This window comes from Talpa occidentalis, unplaced genomic scaffold, assembly GCF_014898055.3.
Source record: "Talpa occidentalis isolate TD23 unplaced genomic scaffold, MPIMG_talOcc4v2.1 talOcc4.9, whole genome shotgun sequence".
In the NCBI taxonomy this organism is placed as follows: domain Eukaryota; kingdom Metazoa; phylum Chordata; class Mammalia; order Eulipotyphla; family Talpidae; genus Talpa; species Talpa occidentalis.
In genome coordinates, this window is record NW_023605305.1 from 57802286 (window position 1) to 57817534 (window position 15249).

The following is a 15249-nucleotide window of genomic DNA, read 5'->3' on the forward strand; positions in this document are numbered from 1 at the left end:
GTATTTGAGCTTCTGAGAAATTTTGAACCTGAGGATATGACTGTCTGCTGAGGGCTCAAGAAACTATTGTACAAATGACAGATGACACACAGTGGAAGTCAGAATTTCACGGGCCACCTCACCTGACAGCCTCCTCCCTCTGATTACAGAGTATGCTCCTCAGAGTGGTGTGGGCTTAGACTTCCCTGGCTGTGAACTCACTATCCTATGAATATATTTACTTGTAAAAACTCCTTTATCCCACTGGACAACTGCTTGTGCAATTGCTTTATTTGATACTAAGTTGAAGATTTCCCATTTTACTCAACACTTTAAAAATTAATTTTTAATATGTTCAAAGATATAAATAATTATTCTAAATAAAAAGTATACTCCCTATGTGTAGCATTTTGAATGCTGGCCTTGTCATCATCCACTTTAGTTCTCTTTCAGTTAGGATTATTTACAAGTGAGAAAGACTATCCTTGAGACCTCTGATCATTTCAAGGATAAGTTTGCAGCACTTTAAATCATGTGGAGTATTTTAAATTAAAAAAAGGAAAAGATTTTTGGATGCTGTGGATGAGTGTTCTGATCTAGCAGGGTGGACGACCATGAACTGACCCAGCTGAGCCTTGGGAATTTAAGGAGACAGAGATCTTCAGAAGACAAGAAGAGAGGAACACACAGAGCCACATTTATATAAGAATGTGGGAACAGTGGGTATGTAAAAGGGCTAAGATTGGGTGTGTTTTAAAACAAACAAAACCAAAACAAAATACCAAGTGTAACGTCTAAAATATTCACTTCTGCACTCGAGGATCTTTGTCCCACAATTGTCCAGTTGGGAAACTGCATGAAGGTCCTGTCCTATCATTCGATAATTCCAAGACATTAACCTTTATTCCATTTCATATGCCATTGAGGGATGGGATTATGTGTATTAAGAAATCCACTTACCATGAGGCTAGTATTGAATTTATAAAAGCGCTGGACTGTTCGGTCACTGAAGCTGTTGCACAGGTTTTTCTTTACAAAGTTGGGGTGGTTCAGGATGTCATTGGCTACGAGGGGCTCCTAGCAAGGTCAAACAGAACAGAAGACATGTGCCATGTAATTAATGAGCTGCAGGCTGTTGGGGAACTGAGCTATAAGCATAGCAACAAGTACCTTGTGGGTGATGTGCTGCTGTTCCACAGGTGCATGTCCTTTGGGGTCAATGAGGGTTGGATGTGCCACCAGATAACCCCTGTCTTCCATGATGAAACACCTACACCAAAACAAGTGGCATCCTCATTCACATCAATTGTTTTTCTATACTTGAAGAGCATTTATCTTGCTATTCTGAAACGAATAGTGTTTATCTCAAGTTCTGAACAGATATTCACTGGGAAAATGAAGGCAGGCTGGCAACTAGGTGAAAAGAGACATTATTCTTGAAGTGGAGGGTCACCTCAACACATAAGTTAAGGTGAGAGCATCATTATGCCTGATTCTGAGGTAGTCTGCATAGTTCACACACTCTGTGCCCACCCAGGGCAAGTACTATAGACCTGAAACGTCTTTGGAAGAATGTGTAAGTGAAAAGTGCACTCTTCTTTCAGAAGACGGAGACTCTAAAGGAACTGGTCTTGCATATTTAGGGACACAAACTTTAAGTAAATCATACAATTTCTCTTTTTGATAATAAGCAATCATAAAACACAACATTCAGGGACATACAAAAATATCATATGAAAATAAGTAAAGCTAGAAATGTGCCAATTAAGACAAGATTCTGCTGTTTTATTCCACATTTGTTTTAACAGCTTGTAATCCTGCACTTCCCTATTAAGGGCCAGTGTGAAATATAGCAGTGATGGTCATGAGAGAGAAATAAGGTATTTTAAAAAGTGGCCTGCATTGAATCACGGGAATGAGCTTGCTTTGATCAGACAGGTTCTTTTGAACTTTAGGTGGCAAAGACTTTTAGTTCCACGAGCCTCTTCCTGAGGAAATGTAAAAAGGAACAGTCTAAGCATATGAAAATCTCACCAAGACTTTGGTTTAAAACTTACTATCATAAGCACTTACCCAAGAATACCCAAGATATGGGAAAGGTCTAATTACTGACTTTTAGAAAACTAAGTATTTTTGGAGAATGCGAGACCACAATTATTTTCCTTGTTAGGAGTATGTCTGTCTAAATCATACATGGCATGTCTGTTAGAAAAATGGAAAAGATCAAAACTGTGTCAATGAAACGCCCAGACCATGGACTTTATTTCTGGTTTTGAACACGGCAATGTAGCTGTCAAATCACTGGACACTTTACATCATTTTTTTTGTATTTTACAATTAGAATGGAAATGGTGAGTGGCAGGGCTTACCTTATTTTGTTGCCGCCATCTTGGTTACAAACAGGTAGTAAGTCCATCAGAACCTTGTAAAAGTATCTAAGTGTAAAGTCAATTCCCATCACTGCCACAGTATGACCGGAAGACAGCTGTGTGCTTCAGGTGGAAAAGATAAATGAGAACAAGAAATATGTCTTATTAAAGGTTAGATCTATGCCCATTGTAAGGGCATTGTAGGGTATCAGAAACACATTTCTACTGTTTCTCAACACTTCACAACCCACTCTTACAAAAAAATGATGAAATAATGACTAATTTAACATAACATAGGTATTTAATGAGAGAAAAATTTAAGAGTTAAGATAGAACTTTCTAAATCAGACCAATCCAAAACAAGAGCAGCTGTGGAATATGGCTGGTCCTGACTCCAGATGTTCAAACAGCTGATGAACTATTCTTTGGCAAAAATAGGGAGTCCAGAGAAAGACATGGGCTGGGAGGTTAGATATATGATTACTAAAATTCCTTCCAAAAATAAATCTTTAGACAAGAAACCTGAGTGATTTCCTTCATTTTACAGACAAAACTGAGAATTCAAAAAGGTTAACTGACCATTGTAGGGTTATATACAATACTTCATTAAAAAAAAAGTCTAGTTTTTGTTCTATGACACTAAATTGACTTTACTTAAAACACAACTCATTTTCTAGAATAAGCCTCTCCTGATTCACAGACCATTCTAAAATATTCCTCTCAAAAATAGGAGTACCAAGGAAGACAAAGCTGGCAGTTTAACATGGTGTAAGCCTTTAGCTCTGGAATCAAGCAGATCTGGGGTCAAATCCTGACCCTATTGGTTTCTCTCCACGTGGTTCCTGGGATGCCACTTAATCGTTTGAAGCCTCAGTTCTCATATCTGAGAATGGGTAATAATAGTACCTATTTTATAAGGCTTTTTTTACTGAGATTACATGAGAGTGTGTTTCAGTGCTTGGCAAGCTGCCTTCCATAGAGAAAACACCCAATTAGAAGTAATTACACGAGAGGACTTAAAGCTCAGGCCTGGACAGAAAATGACCTTTTTTTTTTCCTAGAGAAATTACACTCAGAGAAACTGCTAGATATAGCTGAAGTGTAGACTTCTCACTGAGCAACATAGGTTCTTTTTAATCTATGGTCATGGATAGTAGGAGGCTCTTGGATTACCTGACCAATGAGCCTCCTCTGTATTTTTGGGGCTGGGAATCTGCAGGGTTCTACTCAAAAATGGGATGTTCCCAGAGCCTATATACACACCTGATTTCTTTATAAAGTAAATACCAAAAAATAATAGTGTTGTTATTGACAAAAACCTTAAAAATAGTAATTGGGAAGTCTAGAAAAATTTCCCACAGTGAAATCCTATTTTGGAAAATCAGAATTTAGGAGTGAAATTAGCTTTGCCATGTAGACAACTGCCCCCTTCTGGTTACTATCAACTTTGATATCCTATTAGTTCCTTGTCCCTGTCTCCCCACTTGCCCCCCCTCAAAAGAGAACCCCCCAAAACCCAAACACTGGAAAAAAGGATCATGATCCCAAAAAATTTTTATCAGAGCTTTACTATCAAAGCTGTGCTTGGTATGCCAGTGGGGGAGGAGCATGGTGTGGGCCACCTTTGAGATGCTAGTGACTCAGTAAGCTCTCCTGTTGTTACTGAAGTAACTCAGATTCCACCATGAAAAACTCTAAGAGTTCACATAGAACTTGTGCTTTGTAGCAAATAATGGTTTGCTGAAATATCATTCAAAATAAGTCTGAACCACTCTTGGTTGTCCAGGAAGGAGTGATGAATTTAAATAATAGTTATTGCTATAATGGTAATCACTCCATTTACTGAATGGTCACAATTTATATGCATCCAAATACAGCATTTCAATTATTTCTATCATTCCTGTAAAGGCAGAAGCTTAGGATGATAAAATATTCGGCTAAGGTCGGACAATGAATAACTAGTGGAAGCAGGAAATTAAACTCAGCGTCTCCAACTCCAAAGCACACAATCCTAACCCCTACATTATCCTGCTGTCTTAGAGCTGCATATCACTCTCAAGACTTTCCAGGAAAGTGTACATAACCTATTCAATTTCCCATGGAGATATGGGGGAGGAATTATAGTTTCCACTTTATAAATGAAAAATTAGGCTTAGAATGATTAAGAATTAAGCATAATGGATTACCTTGAATTTACACTATAAAAATCAGTTTACAGATCTGGTTCTTTTTGTAGTATTTCAGCGGCCTCAGTGAAAAATGCAACCCCCGGGGCCTCCCTGGTGGCACAAGGGGTTAAGACGCAGCACTATGAAGCAATCAGCAGCCACTGCAGCACGAGTTTGATCCCCGGCCAGAGAGGTGACCCACATGGCACAGTAGACCTCTCCTGCCTTGCCTACTTCTCCCCTATTCTGCCTGTTCTGTTCCCTACTCTGGCTCTGGTGAATCCTCTCACGTCCCCATATCTCTGGCCTATACCCCAGTTCTTGTATGCATAAATAAATCTTTAAAAAAATACACCCCCCATTTTTGGAGGCAAGTTAATTTTGCATTAAACAGCTCCAGTTGACTACTATCTGCCCCAGTATGATATACATGCACAGTAAAAGCATGCCCAGTGCCCAGGTAAGCCTAGCATTCACATTTTAACCTGCATTTCAGAAATGTACAGTTACCATAGTAACTCATAAATACCACAGCAGAATCAAACATGGTCTGTTGTTTTAATTACAACAGACCATGTTGTTAGCAGCACTTATGAGATTTTCACTGCCTAAGATTCATCTGACAAGTCCTTTATTCACTGACTGATTGTCACCATCTCCACCAGCATTATGATTCTCCAAAGAATGCACAGCCAGATTCTCAGTCTACTAGTAATGTGTATGGAAGAATCACAGCACATCTACTATAACTGATAAGAGAGCACTGAGTGCGAAAAGGTCCTCTCCAAACTACCAGCCAAACCTCTTCTGAAAACCCTGGGTGAATGAGAGCGCCTTATGACAAGCTGAACATTAGCTTAAGTTTTCTCTTCTGACTTGTTAAAGTGCCAGAAATTCAAAGCATGAAGAGCATGATAAAACAAATAAGTGCCATTCATTGAGGCCTCAACAATGTTGAGTATAGTGCTGAGCAATTTACAAGCATGGCCTCAAATTTTCATTGTACCAGTTCGACACGGGCATCATTACCTCTATTTTACATATGCAACTCAAGGAGAACATGGAACACAATAATAAAAGCATTTAGCATTTATTGAGCCCTTACCATGTGCCAGGCACTGTTTGAAGAGCTTTGCATATATTATTTAATGCAATTCTTAAAGAATCATTTGAGATAAGCTCAAATAGCCTTCTTTCATAGGTGAGGAAACCAAGGGAAAAAAGGTACTTGCTTATATATCATATAGAGAGAACATGGAAAATCTACTTTTTCAGACTGGAATCACATCTTAGGAGGAGGACAGGAGTACACGTTGGGACATTAGGCCAAAATCAATGATATTCATTTGAAAAAAGCACCTTTGTGGAGCCCACCTACCACTATACCCATTAAAGTGACAATGCTTTGGTTGAAAAGCAGAAGCAGCAGTTGACTTGCATTCTAAACTACGTTGAGTGAAAATACCCAAATTTAGATAGTTCAGTGCTAAGAAACATATTCAAGTGATCAAGTCCATGGCATATTAACTAAGAGCAGATAATTATTCCAGGAATACACACTCACTGAATCAATAGTAGACAGTTCCATCCCAGATGAAAATTGCCATTTTTCATTCTTTTAAAAATTTGAATGGCTGAACTTATAGAGGATAAACACTATAAAAAGTAAATAAAATAAGGGAATTGAACTAGGTTTTTCTAACCTGACAGTCTATGTTACAGTCATGCTCTTCTGGACTGACACAATAATAACTGTTAATAAAATGAATGAAAACTTCCATTCATCCAAACTTCCACCAAAACACATATACGTGCATACACAAACGTGATAATCTGCATCTTCTTATGGTGCCCCAAACCCCCACTAGAAAAATAGAATGCTATACAGGGGAAAAGTTCATGGTTCTTGAAATAAGTGGCCCAGAAGGAAAAGCCTGGTGAATCATTAAAGATAAGGAAGTCATGGAGGATTCTTCCTCTTCTCTCCCCCCAAGGACATCTTTTAGAGCCCACTCTGGTCCATTTCATTGCCATCAAACACTAACATCACTGCTGCACCATAAAGAAACACCTTTGTTTACTTTTTCTCAAATGATTAGAATATATGGAAGGAATGACAAATCTTGCTATTCAAACAATCGTGGGCGTAAGCCCGACAGATGGTCTGTTAATGAAAACATCGGAAAGATCTGTTCTAAGTGAGTGTTTACTTGTTTATACGTGAAATGTCATATCATGGAGTGGATGACAGAGCCAAGCAGATACTATGCCCCATGAAGGAATCAACATTTGGCTGGCAGCAGGGCCCTGCTTTCCATGGAGACACAGGTCATGTTATTGAAATGCCACTCAGCACTGCTTTCCAATCTTGTTTCCAATGAATTCGCGTTAGAAGAATTCTACTGAATGTCAATCATTTGATATATAATGAGCTCCAGTGAAAAGCATAAAGTTAAGCAGGGAAATCTGTCTCCCATAAATTTTAAGCCATCATTACAGGTACCAGTGAAAATATAGTTTTTCTTGGTTGCTAGGGAAAAACTGCTATTGGTATAATGAAGGGATTAAAACAGCATGTTCCACTTGCCTTTCCATCCAACATTTCATTGACATTTGTAGCTTAAACCCTGAAACCTCAAAAGCAGGAAATATAAAGCACTCTAAATATATTTACAGTGATACCGACATTTTGTAACATCTTGGAAAATCAATTTTCAAAATGCCTTTTAATTTTTCAAGAGACAGGGCAATGACAAAATAAAAACATTGCCACCACCTATATAATGCTTAAGAGTTAGACCCAAACACAAGAGGTACTAAATTTGAAGTCTTGATACTTTCTTTAGCAAAGATGATCAATTGCTGGGGAAAATACTCTTGTGTAGTGATGGCTGGTCAGGTTGCTATTAGTATTTCTTTGATTGGTTTACAGATGGCATTTTCTACAAACTGTTCCACTGAATCAAATCATTTGTGAGCATCATCATGGCCGCCAAGTACAGGGATAAGAGCTCTTCATGGATTCAGTCACATGTTACCCCGTGAGACAGGGATCACCCCCATTTTACAAATGTCAGGAGGAAGCCCAGGGAATCCGAAATGACACAGCCAGAGAAGACATTCAAACCCCACCTTACTTTACATGTCAAAGGCCATGCTTTTGCCACTAATCTTAGGCATCTACTGCTTTATTCAACTTTTCAAAATATCCTTGATACGTTTAAGAAATGACTGAAGAGTAATGATAAGGTTACCTGGATGAATGGATGGTGTGACTGATTGTCACTACGTAGCCAGCTCCTCCCACATCTAAGTAAGGGCCAGTCAAGGAAATCAAGCCTGGGTTGGCTACTGCATGGAGATACCTAATGGAGACAAAGTCAAGTTATTTGGTGTCTAAGCACCTACAATGTAGATGTCGAAGAAAAATGAGCTTGTAGCTCTAAAGATTTATTATAATTTGTGCCTATGTTACATTAACATTCAAGAGGATGCCTATCTTTTATGTCTGGCTGTCGCAACCACATAAGGGGGTCAAGAAAAATTGAAATTTTTAAAAAAATAGACATGGAACTAAGTGTGTATTTGAGCTTTTAATAAGACACATGGTGTAGAAGTTTTAGAGGCTAAAATAAAAGGAAATTAACAAGTAAGGAAAAAAACAAATATAACTTGGCACATAACAGTGCTCCCTGGTAAGGACGAGGGAACAGGCAGAGAGAACACGTGACTCAGAAATGACTCAGTGTACAGCGCAAAACTAGAAACCCTGTTTTTATGCCCAAGTTCCCTTCCTGCTATACTACCTGACTACTTCTTTTTTGAAAACCAGAGTAAAAATAAAGCCCCAGAAGTGAAAAAGGTCTTTGAATTTATGTAGGTCATTTTCCATAAGGTCATGCAGACATGAGCTGTAATTTGATGCCATGATTGTGGGCAGTGAAATGAAGTCTGCCTGCTACAGACACTCTGCACACAGGTAGGAATCAGCAAACCACCAGGAATTGCAATGTCAAGCATAAAGCATTTTAGTCTTAAAATTTCAATGGAAAGATAAAAGGAAACCCACAAAGCTGTTGTGAATACTACATTAAAAAAGAGACTATTCAGAAACATGTTTTCACTGCCATGAAAATCTCTTCTTTAATGTGACTGCCTAAAGTTGCCTTATTGTGTGTACTTATCATGTCTCTCCAGGATTTGGGGGGAACCTTTGATAATGGAAGCCCCTAAAACTCACCATTGTCTCCTAGTGGGATCAAATGCTTTGTCCATGAGGGAACCAGGATAAATTCTGAGGACGCCATTGGGCGTTGCTATGTAACGGCGGACAATGTAAGTGTTCAGGCTACTCATTTCCATTTGTGTCATCCATTCATCTGTGACGTGGCTGGTAGCCATTACTTCATTTCTGACAGAGAACTGGGAAACAAAGGGAGACATAGCAGGGATCCTTTAAGACTCACATGAAAAGAGACTGGACTGCTGGCAGGGCTTCCCAAAGCTCTCTTACAGAGAAGCCAAGCCCAATTACTTCTCAAAAATCTTTCCACAGCAGATGGATATGGCCAAACTTGGTGAAAACAAAAACTTACTGAAATACAGTCAGTGGATGTGTGATTTACTTAATTGTTCATCCTAGACTTCCTGCTTTTAAAGGAAAAATCCTATAGTGAAACATTAAGCACATGTACACACACACACACACACACACACACACACACACAGAGCTAAATCTCTTCCTTAAACTTTACCAGTTTTATTTCAACAGACAGTCGGGGCACTTCTTTCCCTTGGGAAAAGTGGGACAGAAAAAGTTTCCCTGGTCTCTGAATCACCCATCCCATGACCCCCCTTGGAAAGCCCTTTGCACATCTGAGGCCTGAAAGAGACTCTTCATCTGGCCCACAGGGCTTCTTAATCCATCAGAAGGGTCATCGTCGACCAGCATCCCCTGGGCCACACACTCTGCTTTCTGGCTCTCCAGCTGAGAGGCATAGACCCAGAGCTGGGCTTCCCACTTCAAAGGTTCATGGCCAGCGCCCCCTCCCATGCCTATGGAGGGGGTCACCAGAAATGGGGCCCCATGCCAGCACTTACTTTGAGCCCTGGGTTAGCAATGAGGCGGGTGTTGTCACTGAGATAGGCTGTGTAGTGCTCTACCATGCGCTTTGTCTCCGGCTGGCTGAGGTGTTCGTAGGGGGAGGAAAAGCTCCCAGCAGACAGCATGACAGTTGGACTTTCTGAAAAAGCAGCAGACAAAGCCGGCCTGAGAACACAGAGGCTTCATCTCAGGCCCAAAGAAAAGTATCGCCAAGGCTTTGCCAATTTGTCAGCTGTGGAGATTTAAAGTCTTCCCAAAGAAAGCGAAGAACTCAGCTAAAAAGGAAGAAAGTCATTTTTTTCTCCCTCAGGGAGCTTAGAGTCACGAGTGACCTAGAAGCGACACATGTCTAAGGAATACAAATGCCTGAAATGGCAAAGGTGCTCATTTACCGGGTCTTGTTTCCTTAGGGGCAGGTAGTCTCTGACCATACTGGACATTGTCTTTAAAGACAAACTGGTAGGAATTGTTGAGGCCTTTCTCCAGAGAGGGTTGTTATTTGTGTTTGCCAGGTGCCCCACCCCAAGATGAGGCTGGGAAGTGAGGTGCAAACTGTTCCCAGTAAGGCACCAGGCCACTGGCGTCAGACCTACATGGGACTGTGATATCCAGCTTGTCTACAACTAGCTAGTACTTGAGGTTCCTTAGGCCACCCAGATGACGGGAATTCCACATCAAAGGCTGCTTTAATTTCAATTCGCCCTTCCCCTAATGAGGTGTTAGAAACAGGAGTGCATGCATGTGTGCGTGCGTGCGTGCGTGTGTGGTGGGGGTGGCAGGGTAGGTTTCATGTGTTAGTCTCCACGTCATGGGCACCCTGGGTTTGCTTGTTGCTCCTCTCCCAATCCCTATGAAGCTCAATTCCATAGCTGTTTCCTCTGAAGTGGTAAATATGTGCATTGCAAAAGTGATTTTCAGTGTTCTTTCCTTCTCTGGGTTTTTATCTTAGACTTTGGCCTAGTAACTCCTTATAATCATGTTAGTTCTTTAATGCTTTGGAAATTTTTTTTTAAATTGAAGTAACTTTAGTTAACAACAGTATATAGGTTTCAGGTATACCAACTTCAAGATTTTTTTTTTTAAGTTCCCATCCATTACTTTTAGGTGTCCTCAGCAGATGGGTGAAGTAATGTTATATCTCATATAATTTTCAGGATATCTTTATGGGTGGTGTGGATGATTATTATATATGTATATCAAGGAGAAGAAAGTCAGAGGCTTAAAAAGGTCAGGCTGCCTAGCAGTGTTGCTGTGGGTTTATATACATATTATCATGGGGGCCCCTAGTAGGGATGTATCAGAGAAAGAGGACTGTCCCTGAATTCAAAGTGCTCAGGATCCAGTTGGAGAGACCAAGGATAAAAAAAAAAGAGGGAAACAAAAATATAAGAACACAATAATATCAGAAATGTCAGAAGGCAATACACTTCGGGGACAAGAGAGCTGCAGTAGGACCAAGGGAAAAGGTGGAGAGAGAAACCTTGGAGAGTGAGCCTGTAGATTGGGAACTGTACAAAAGGGGGTACAAGATCGACTGAAGGAGAGAACAGGACCCAAGGCTTTGTGCATAGGCAGTAAACACCTATATACATATGTGTACTTAACTGTACTAGATGATGTGCTCTTAAAAAATTTCCCTCTCCTTAGTGTACCAAGAAAGATAATGTCCCTCTTTCAGTCATGAACGGAGCTCTGACATATATATAACACCTTGTCTCAAAATTCCCATCACAGTGAAACTAATGAGAAACCATTTATTTGCCATCATTTTTCTAATATTTCTATTTCCTTTTTATTATATTGGAACTGTCTTGTTTTACTTTTGTTAGCAACTGATATTAAACTACCCTTGATGACCCCTCCACATTGGCCTGCGGTTCTATAGCCAGGTGAGGGTATGGCTGCAAAGTGCAATTCACATGCTGACCTAAGGTCTGCTGGGCTCACCTAGGAGCGGTCCATTAATCATATGTTAAGTATTGAGTTGACAAACTGCATTTTCTGAGCATCTTTGTAAGGTAGTACAGTCCAGTTGAAATACAGTACAATCCCCAGATACAACATAGACTTCTCTATTAACTACATTAAGAAAAATAAAAAGAAATGAGTTAAATTAATTGTAATATATTTTATAGAATCCAATATACCCACAATATTTTCACCTTAACATGTACTCTATATAAAAAAATAAGTAGGCATTTTACACCTACAGCAAATCTCAATTTGGACCAGTCATATTTCCAGAGCTCGACAGCCACGTGAAGCTATAGACAGGGTAGCTTATGGAGTGTGATCCACAGGAAAATCTGGGCTTGAGACTTTTCTCATCAAGAAAACTGCTGTGTTTCACTGTGTTAAATTTCAGAACAGTGACCTCATTTTCACCAGCAGTGATGGTTAGCTTGCTCATGCAGCATTTAAGAAAATCAAATACACCTTAGATTTTCAGAAAGCATTTCTTTAAAATATGAATGAAAGGGCGTGCATCTTCTTTTGTCTAAAAAGAAAAGGCAAACTCCCAAACCTAAAGTAAGCTTTCTTTGATTGACATCTCTAGCTCTTTTAAGTTGTATCCACTGCTGCAATGTGTCATAGGAGGGATCACTTACTCTGGCCTGCTTTCTTAATCTCATATCCAGGCAGAAACTCTCTAGGATGGAATTTAAAAGAAGAACCAAATACATATGTTTTCCTTGGGAATCTAGAGACTGGTGACGTCTATCCTTGATCTGCTTCCCACCTGTGCTCCTTCTACTTGGTTTGTGGGCTGAGCAGTAATTTTTAAGTTATTCACCTTTTTGAATCCTAAATATTTTCCAAAAATGAAAAAAGAGAACATCAGTTGTACAGTCTAGTTTTAGACCAGTGGAGTTTATCAACTCAAATTTAATCAATGGGTGGCAGAAACACATGCCACAAATGCTTAGTGTGTGTCTGGCACATGGCAGCATGCACTAAAAGAGGGATCATGGGATGAGAGGAGCATGAGTCAAATCTCAACCTTGCTGCTTCCTGTGTAACCTTGGGAAAATGCTTATTTCTGATAAACTCAAACGTCCTCCTCTATAAGAGGCTGATTCAGAGGATAAATGTGAAATACCTGTTATATAATAAATGCAAATTCCCTTATGCTTCCTTTGAATTATTTGTCTATTTTCACAGCTCTTTGGAATACAGGGATCTGTGGAAGATACAGCTATGCTACATAGCTACGTGCGTCTGCAACCCTTGGGCACCCCTGACCACTGTGTCATCCCTCCCGCTGCATCTCCACACCTGTGTGCTTGCTTCCAAAGGGCCACATATAGACTCTCCTAGGTGGGCTACTAAAACCTCTTTACCTGCCAACAGCTGAAAGTGATGAAGGAATAAGCAAATTTAGCTCGCTTTCTGGAGACTGGACAAACTCCAATGTAAAATTTACACTCCAAACTCCCCCTTCCTATTCCCCCCACCGCCCCACTACAGGATTAGGCATAGGTAAAAACTTTACCTAATCAAATTCTTTCGAACTTTCTCCTTCTTCCCTCACTTTTTCACTGGTTTCTTTTGAGAGTCTATCCGTAGTGAACCACCAGCAACAAACCCTTATATTTCAGTGTCTTCTGGAGAACCTGACCCAAGGGAAGTCTTCACACTGTTTTCACATTTGTATCCCCTACCTGGCACAATGTACACTCAACATCTTTTTAAAGAAATTCAAACTAATTTTTATGGTGAACTGCTATAAACCAGGCCATTAAGGAAGCTGAGAAGTGCAAGGGCTTTACCAAGAGTAGCCAGCTGTTTGAAGTGGAGGCAAGTGCTGGGCTGGCCCAGGAGGTCCAGCCGGTGGTAGAGAAGCTTGCTGCTGGGAACTGTGTTGAGATTCTTCAGTTGCTTGACAGGTATTTCTGGTTGTATCACCACAATACAGAGAATAAAGGAAGTATCTTGCACCTAGAAAAAAATCAATAAAGAATTGCTAATACAGAAAATGAAGGTTCCTAAGGATAATGATTTTGCTTATGCTATTTTCCGTTACCCATTTTCAATCTTCATATAGAAAGATACTTGAAGAGGGAAAGACTAAATATCTCTGGCAAAAGATTGCATTTTTTATTTTCCTTTCTGATCAAGTTAAATCAATGTATGTACCCAAAAATCATCGAGCTAATGAGAGGGTTAGAAAATTACTTGAAACAGTGACCTTAGCTATCTTTTGCTTCTTAAAGCTAATGGGGACACGCTGAAACGTGGTACTAAAAATACAACACTTGTTTCTGTTTGGGTTTGAAATGCATTTTAAAATATATAGATGTTCTTGCAATGAGTGCTCTGAGGATTGCCTATACTAATAGCTGATCGTCAATTTGCACTTTAAAGAAGTCAGGAGCAGCCTGTGAAAAATCCAGGTTATTCATTCCATTCCCAGCTAACACTTTTTTCCTGTTTGGAGATGACCAGGATCTCAGATTCGTGAAACTCCTCTGACTCACTCATAAAGCCTAGCTTGTCATTTCAGACCAAAGCAAGCAAACTGTAGCTTAGTCTAACTTATCAAGTTCATATACAGAAAGAGGAGTACTTTAAAATTTACTTTGTTCCTAGAAAGGTATGCTTGAATAAAATTTGGTGGGAAAAAATGTCCACTAAAAAATCAATTTGAGAGGCTAGAATTACTTGCTTCTGGTTCCTTGATTTCAACATACAAACTTCTAATAAGTCCATTATATCAGGAGATGGACAAAATCTTTTAAAAGATGGCTTTTAAGTAAATGGAGTGATAACCAATGTAGTTGGACCTAAAGGACAGTTGGAACTAAAAGCAGCTTGAAGGATTTACTTAAAGATCAAGAAGACATTTTTAACAAGGCAGGTTAGAGTTAAATGTGATTTAGGGTTTATGAGAATGGTTGCAGAAATTTTTAAACATAGGAGATAATCTGCATTTTCCTGGAATTGCTTTCAATCACCACTGCCAAGGATATTCAATTAGATGAACAAATTTAATCCTCTTCCTCCACCCACCAAATTAGACAGTGACAGGGTGTTCTGAAGTGGCATTTACTATTTCCTCTCTCACACAGTCATCCCTTGCATTTGGTTTTCTGTATTGCATATGTTCCAAGGAACCAAAAGGCAAAACTTTAACAGAATGACCAGAATATAACTTTATAATTGAGCCTGTTCTGTATGAGAAAAATAAAATGTAACCCTGAACTTGGAAAAAGCAAGATTTCACAAAGAGTCCTCGGCCAGAAAGGAAAACAAATTCCGATACAGGTCTTTCTATTATGTTCTTTGTTGAAGAAATCGTATCTGTGAAGAGGAATTACAATGTGCCTAGCAAGGGCTCTCCATGACTGAGGAGTGGTTTTGTTCACTGATTGACCATGGGACTCATGTTTTGAAGTGAACCATGCCTGTGGAGCTCAGGAATTATTCTAATGCTGCCTGCTAGTCCACAGTTCCTTCTGTCACAGCATACAGCCTCCTTGAATGCTTGAAAGTAGGTTCTGGGTTATACAGCATAGTTTAATAATCTCTTAACTTGCTCACATAATCTCTCACATTATATTTGAATTAATTCAGTGAAATAATCTATCACTATCAGATTTATCTATGGATGTTAAGTGGTTTAAACTAT

The 15249-nt window shown here is 39.5% G+C and overlaps 1 protein-coding gene across 1 annotated transcript in view; it reads right to left on the bottom strand.

Annotated features, from left to right (window-relative positions):
* Positions 1-15249, bottom strand: part of CACHD1 (cache domain containing 1) — a 205320-nt gene that overhangs the window by 17470 nt on the left and 172601 nt on the right. Inside the window, exons 13-19 of the mRNA XM_037500618.2 lie at positions 13391-13559; positions 9617-9759; positions 8757-8938; positions 7771-7881; positions 2349-2471; positions 1150-1249; positions 940-1056 (exon numbers count right to left, since the gene is read on the bottom strand). Of these exons, the coding sequence (XP_037356515.2) occupies positions 940-1056; positions 1150-1249; positions 2349-2471; positions 7771-7881; positions 8757-8938; positions 9617-9759; positions 13391-13559 (945 nt within the window). The remainder of the gene's footprint in view (positions 1-939; positions 1057-1149; positions 1250-2348; positions 2472-7770; positions 7882-8756; positions 8939-9616; positions 9760-13390; positions 13560-15249) is intronic.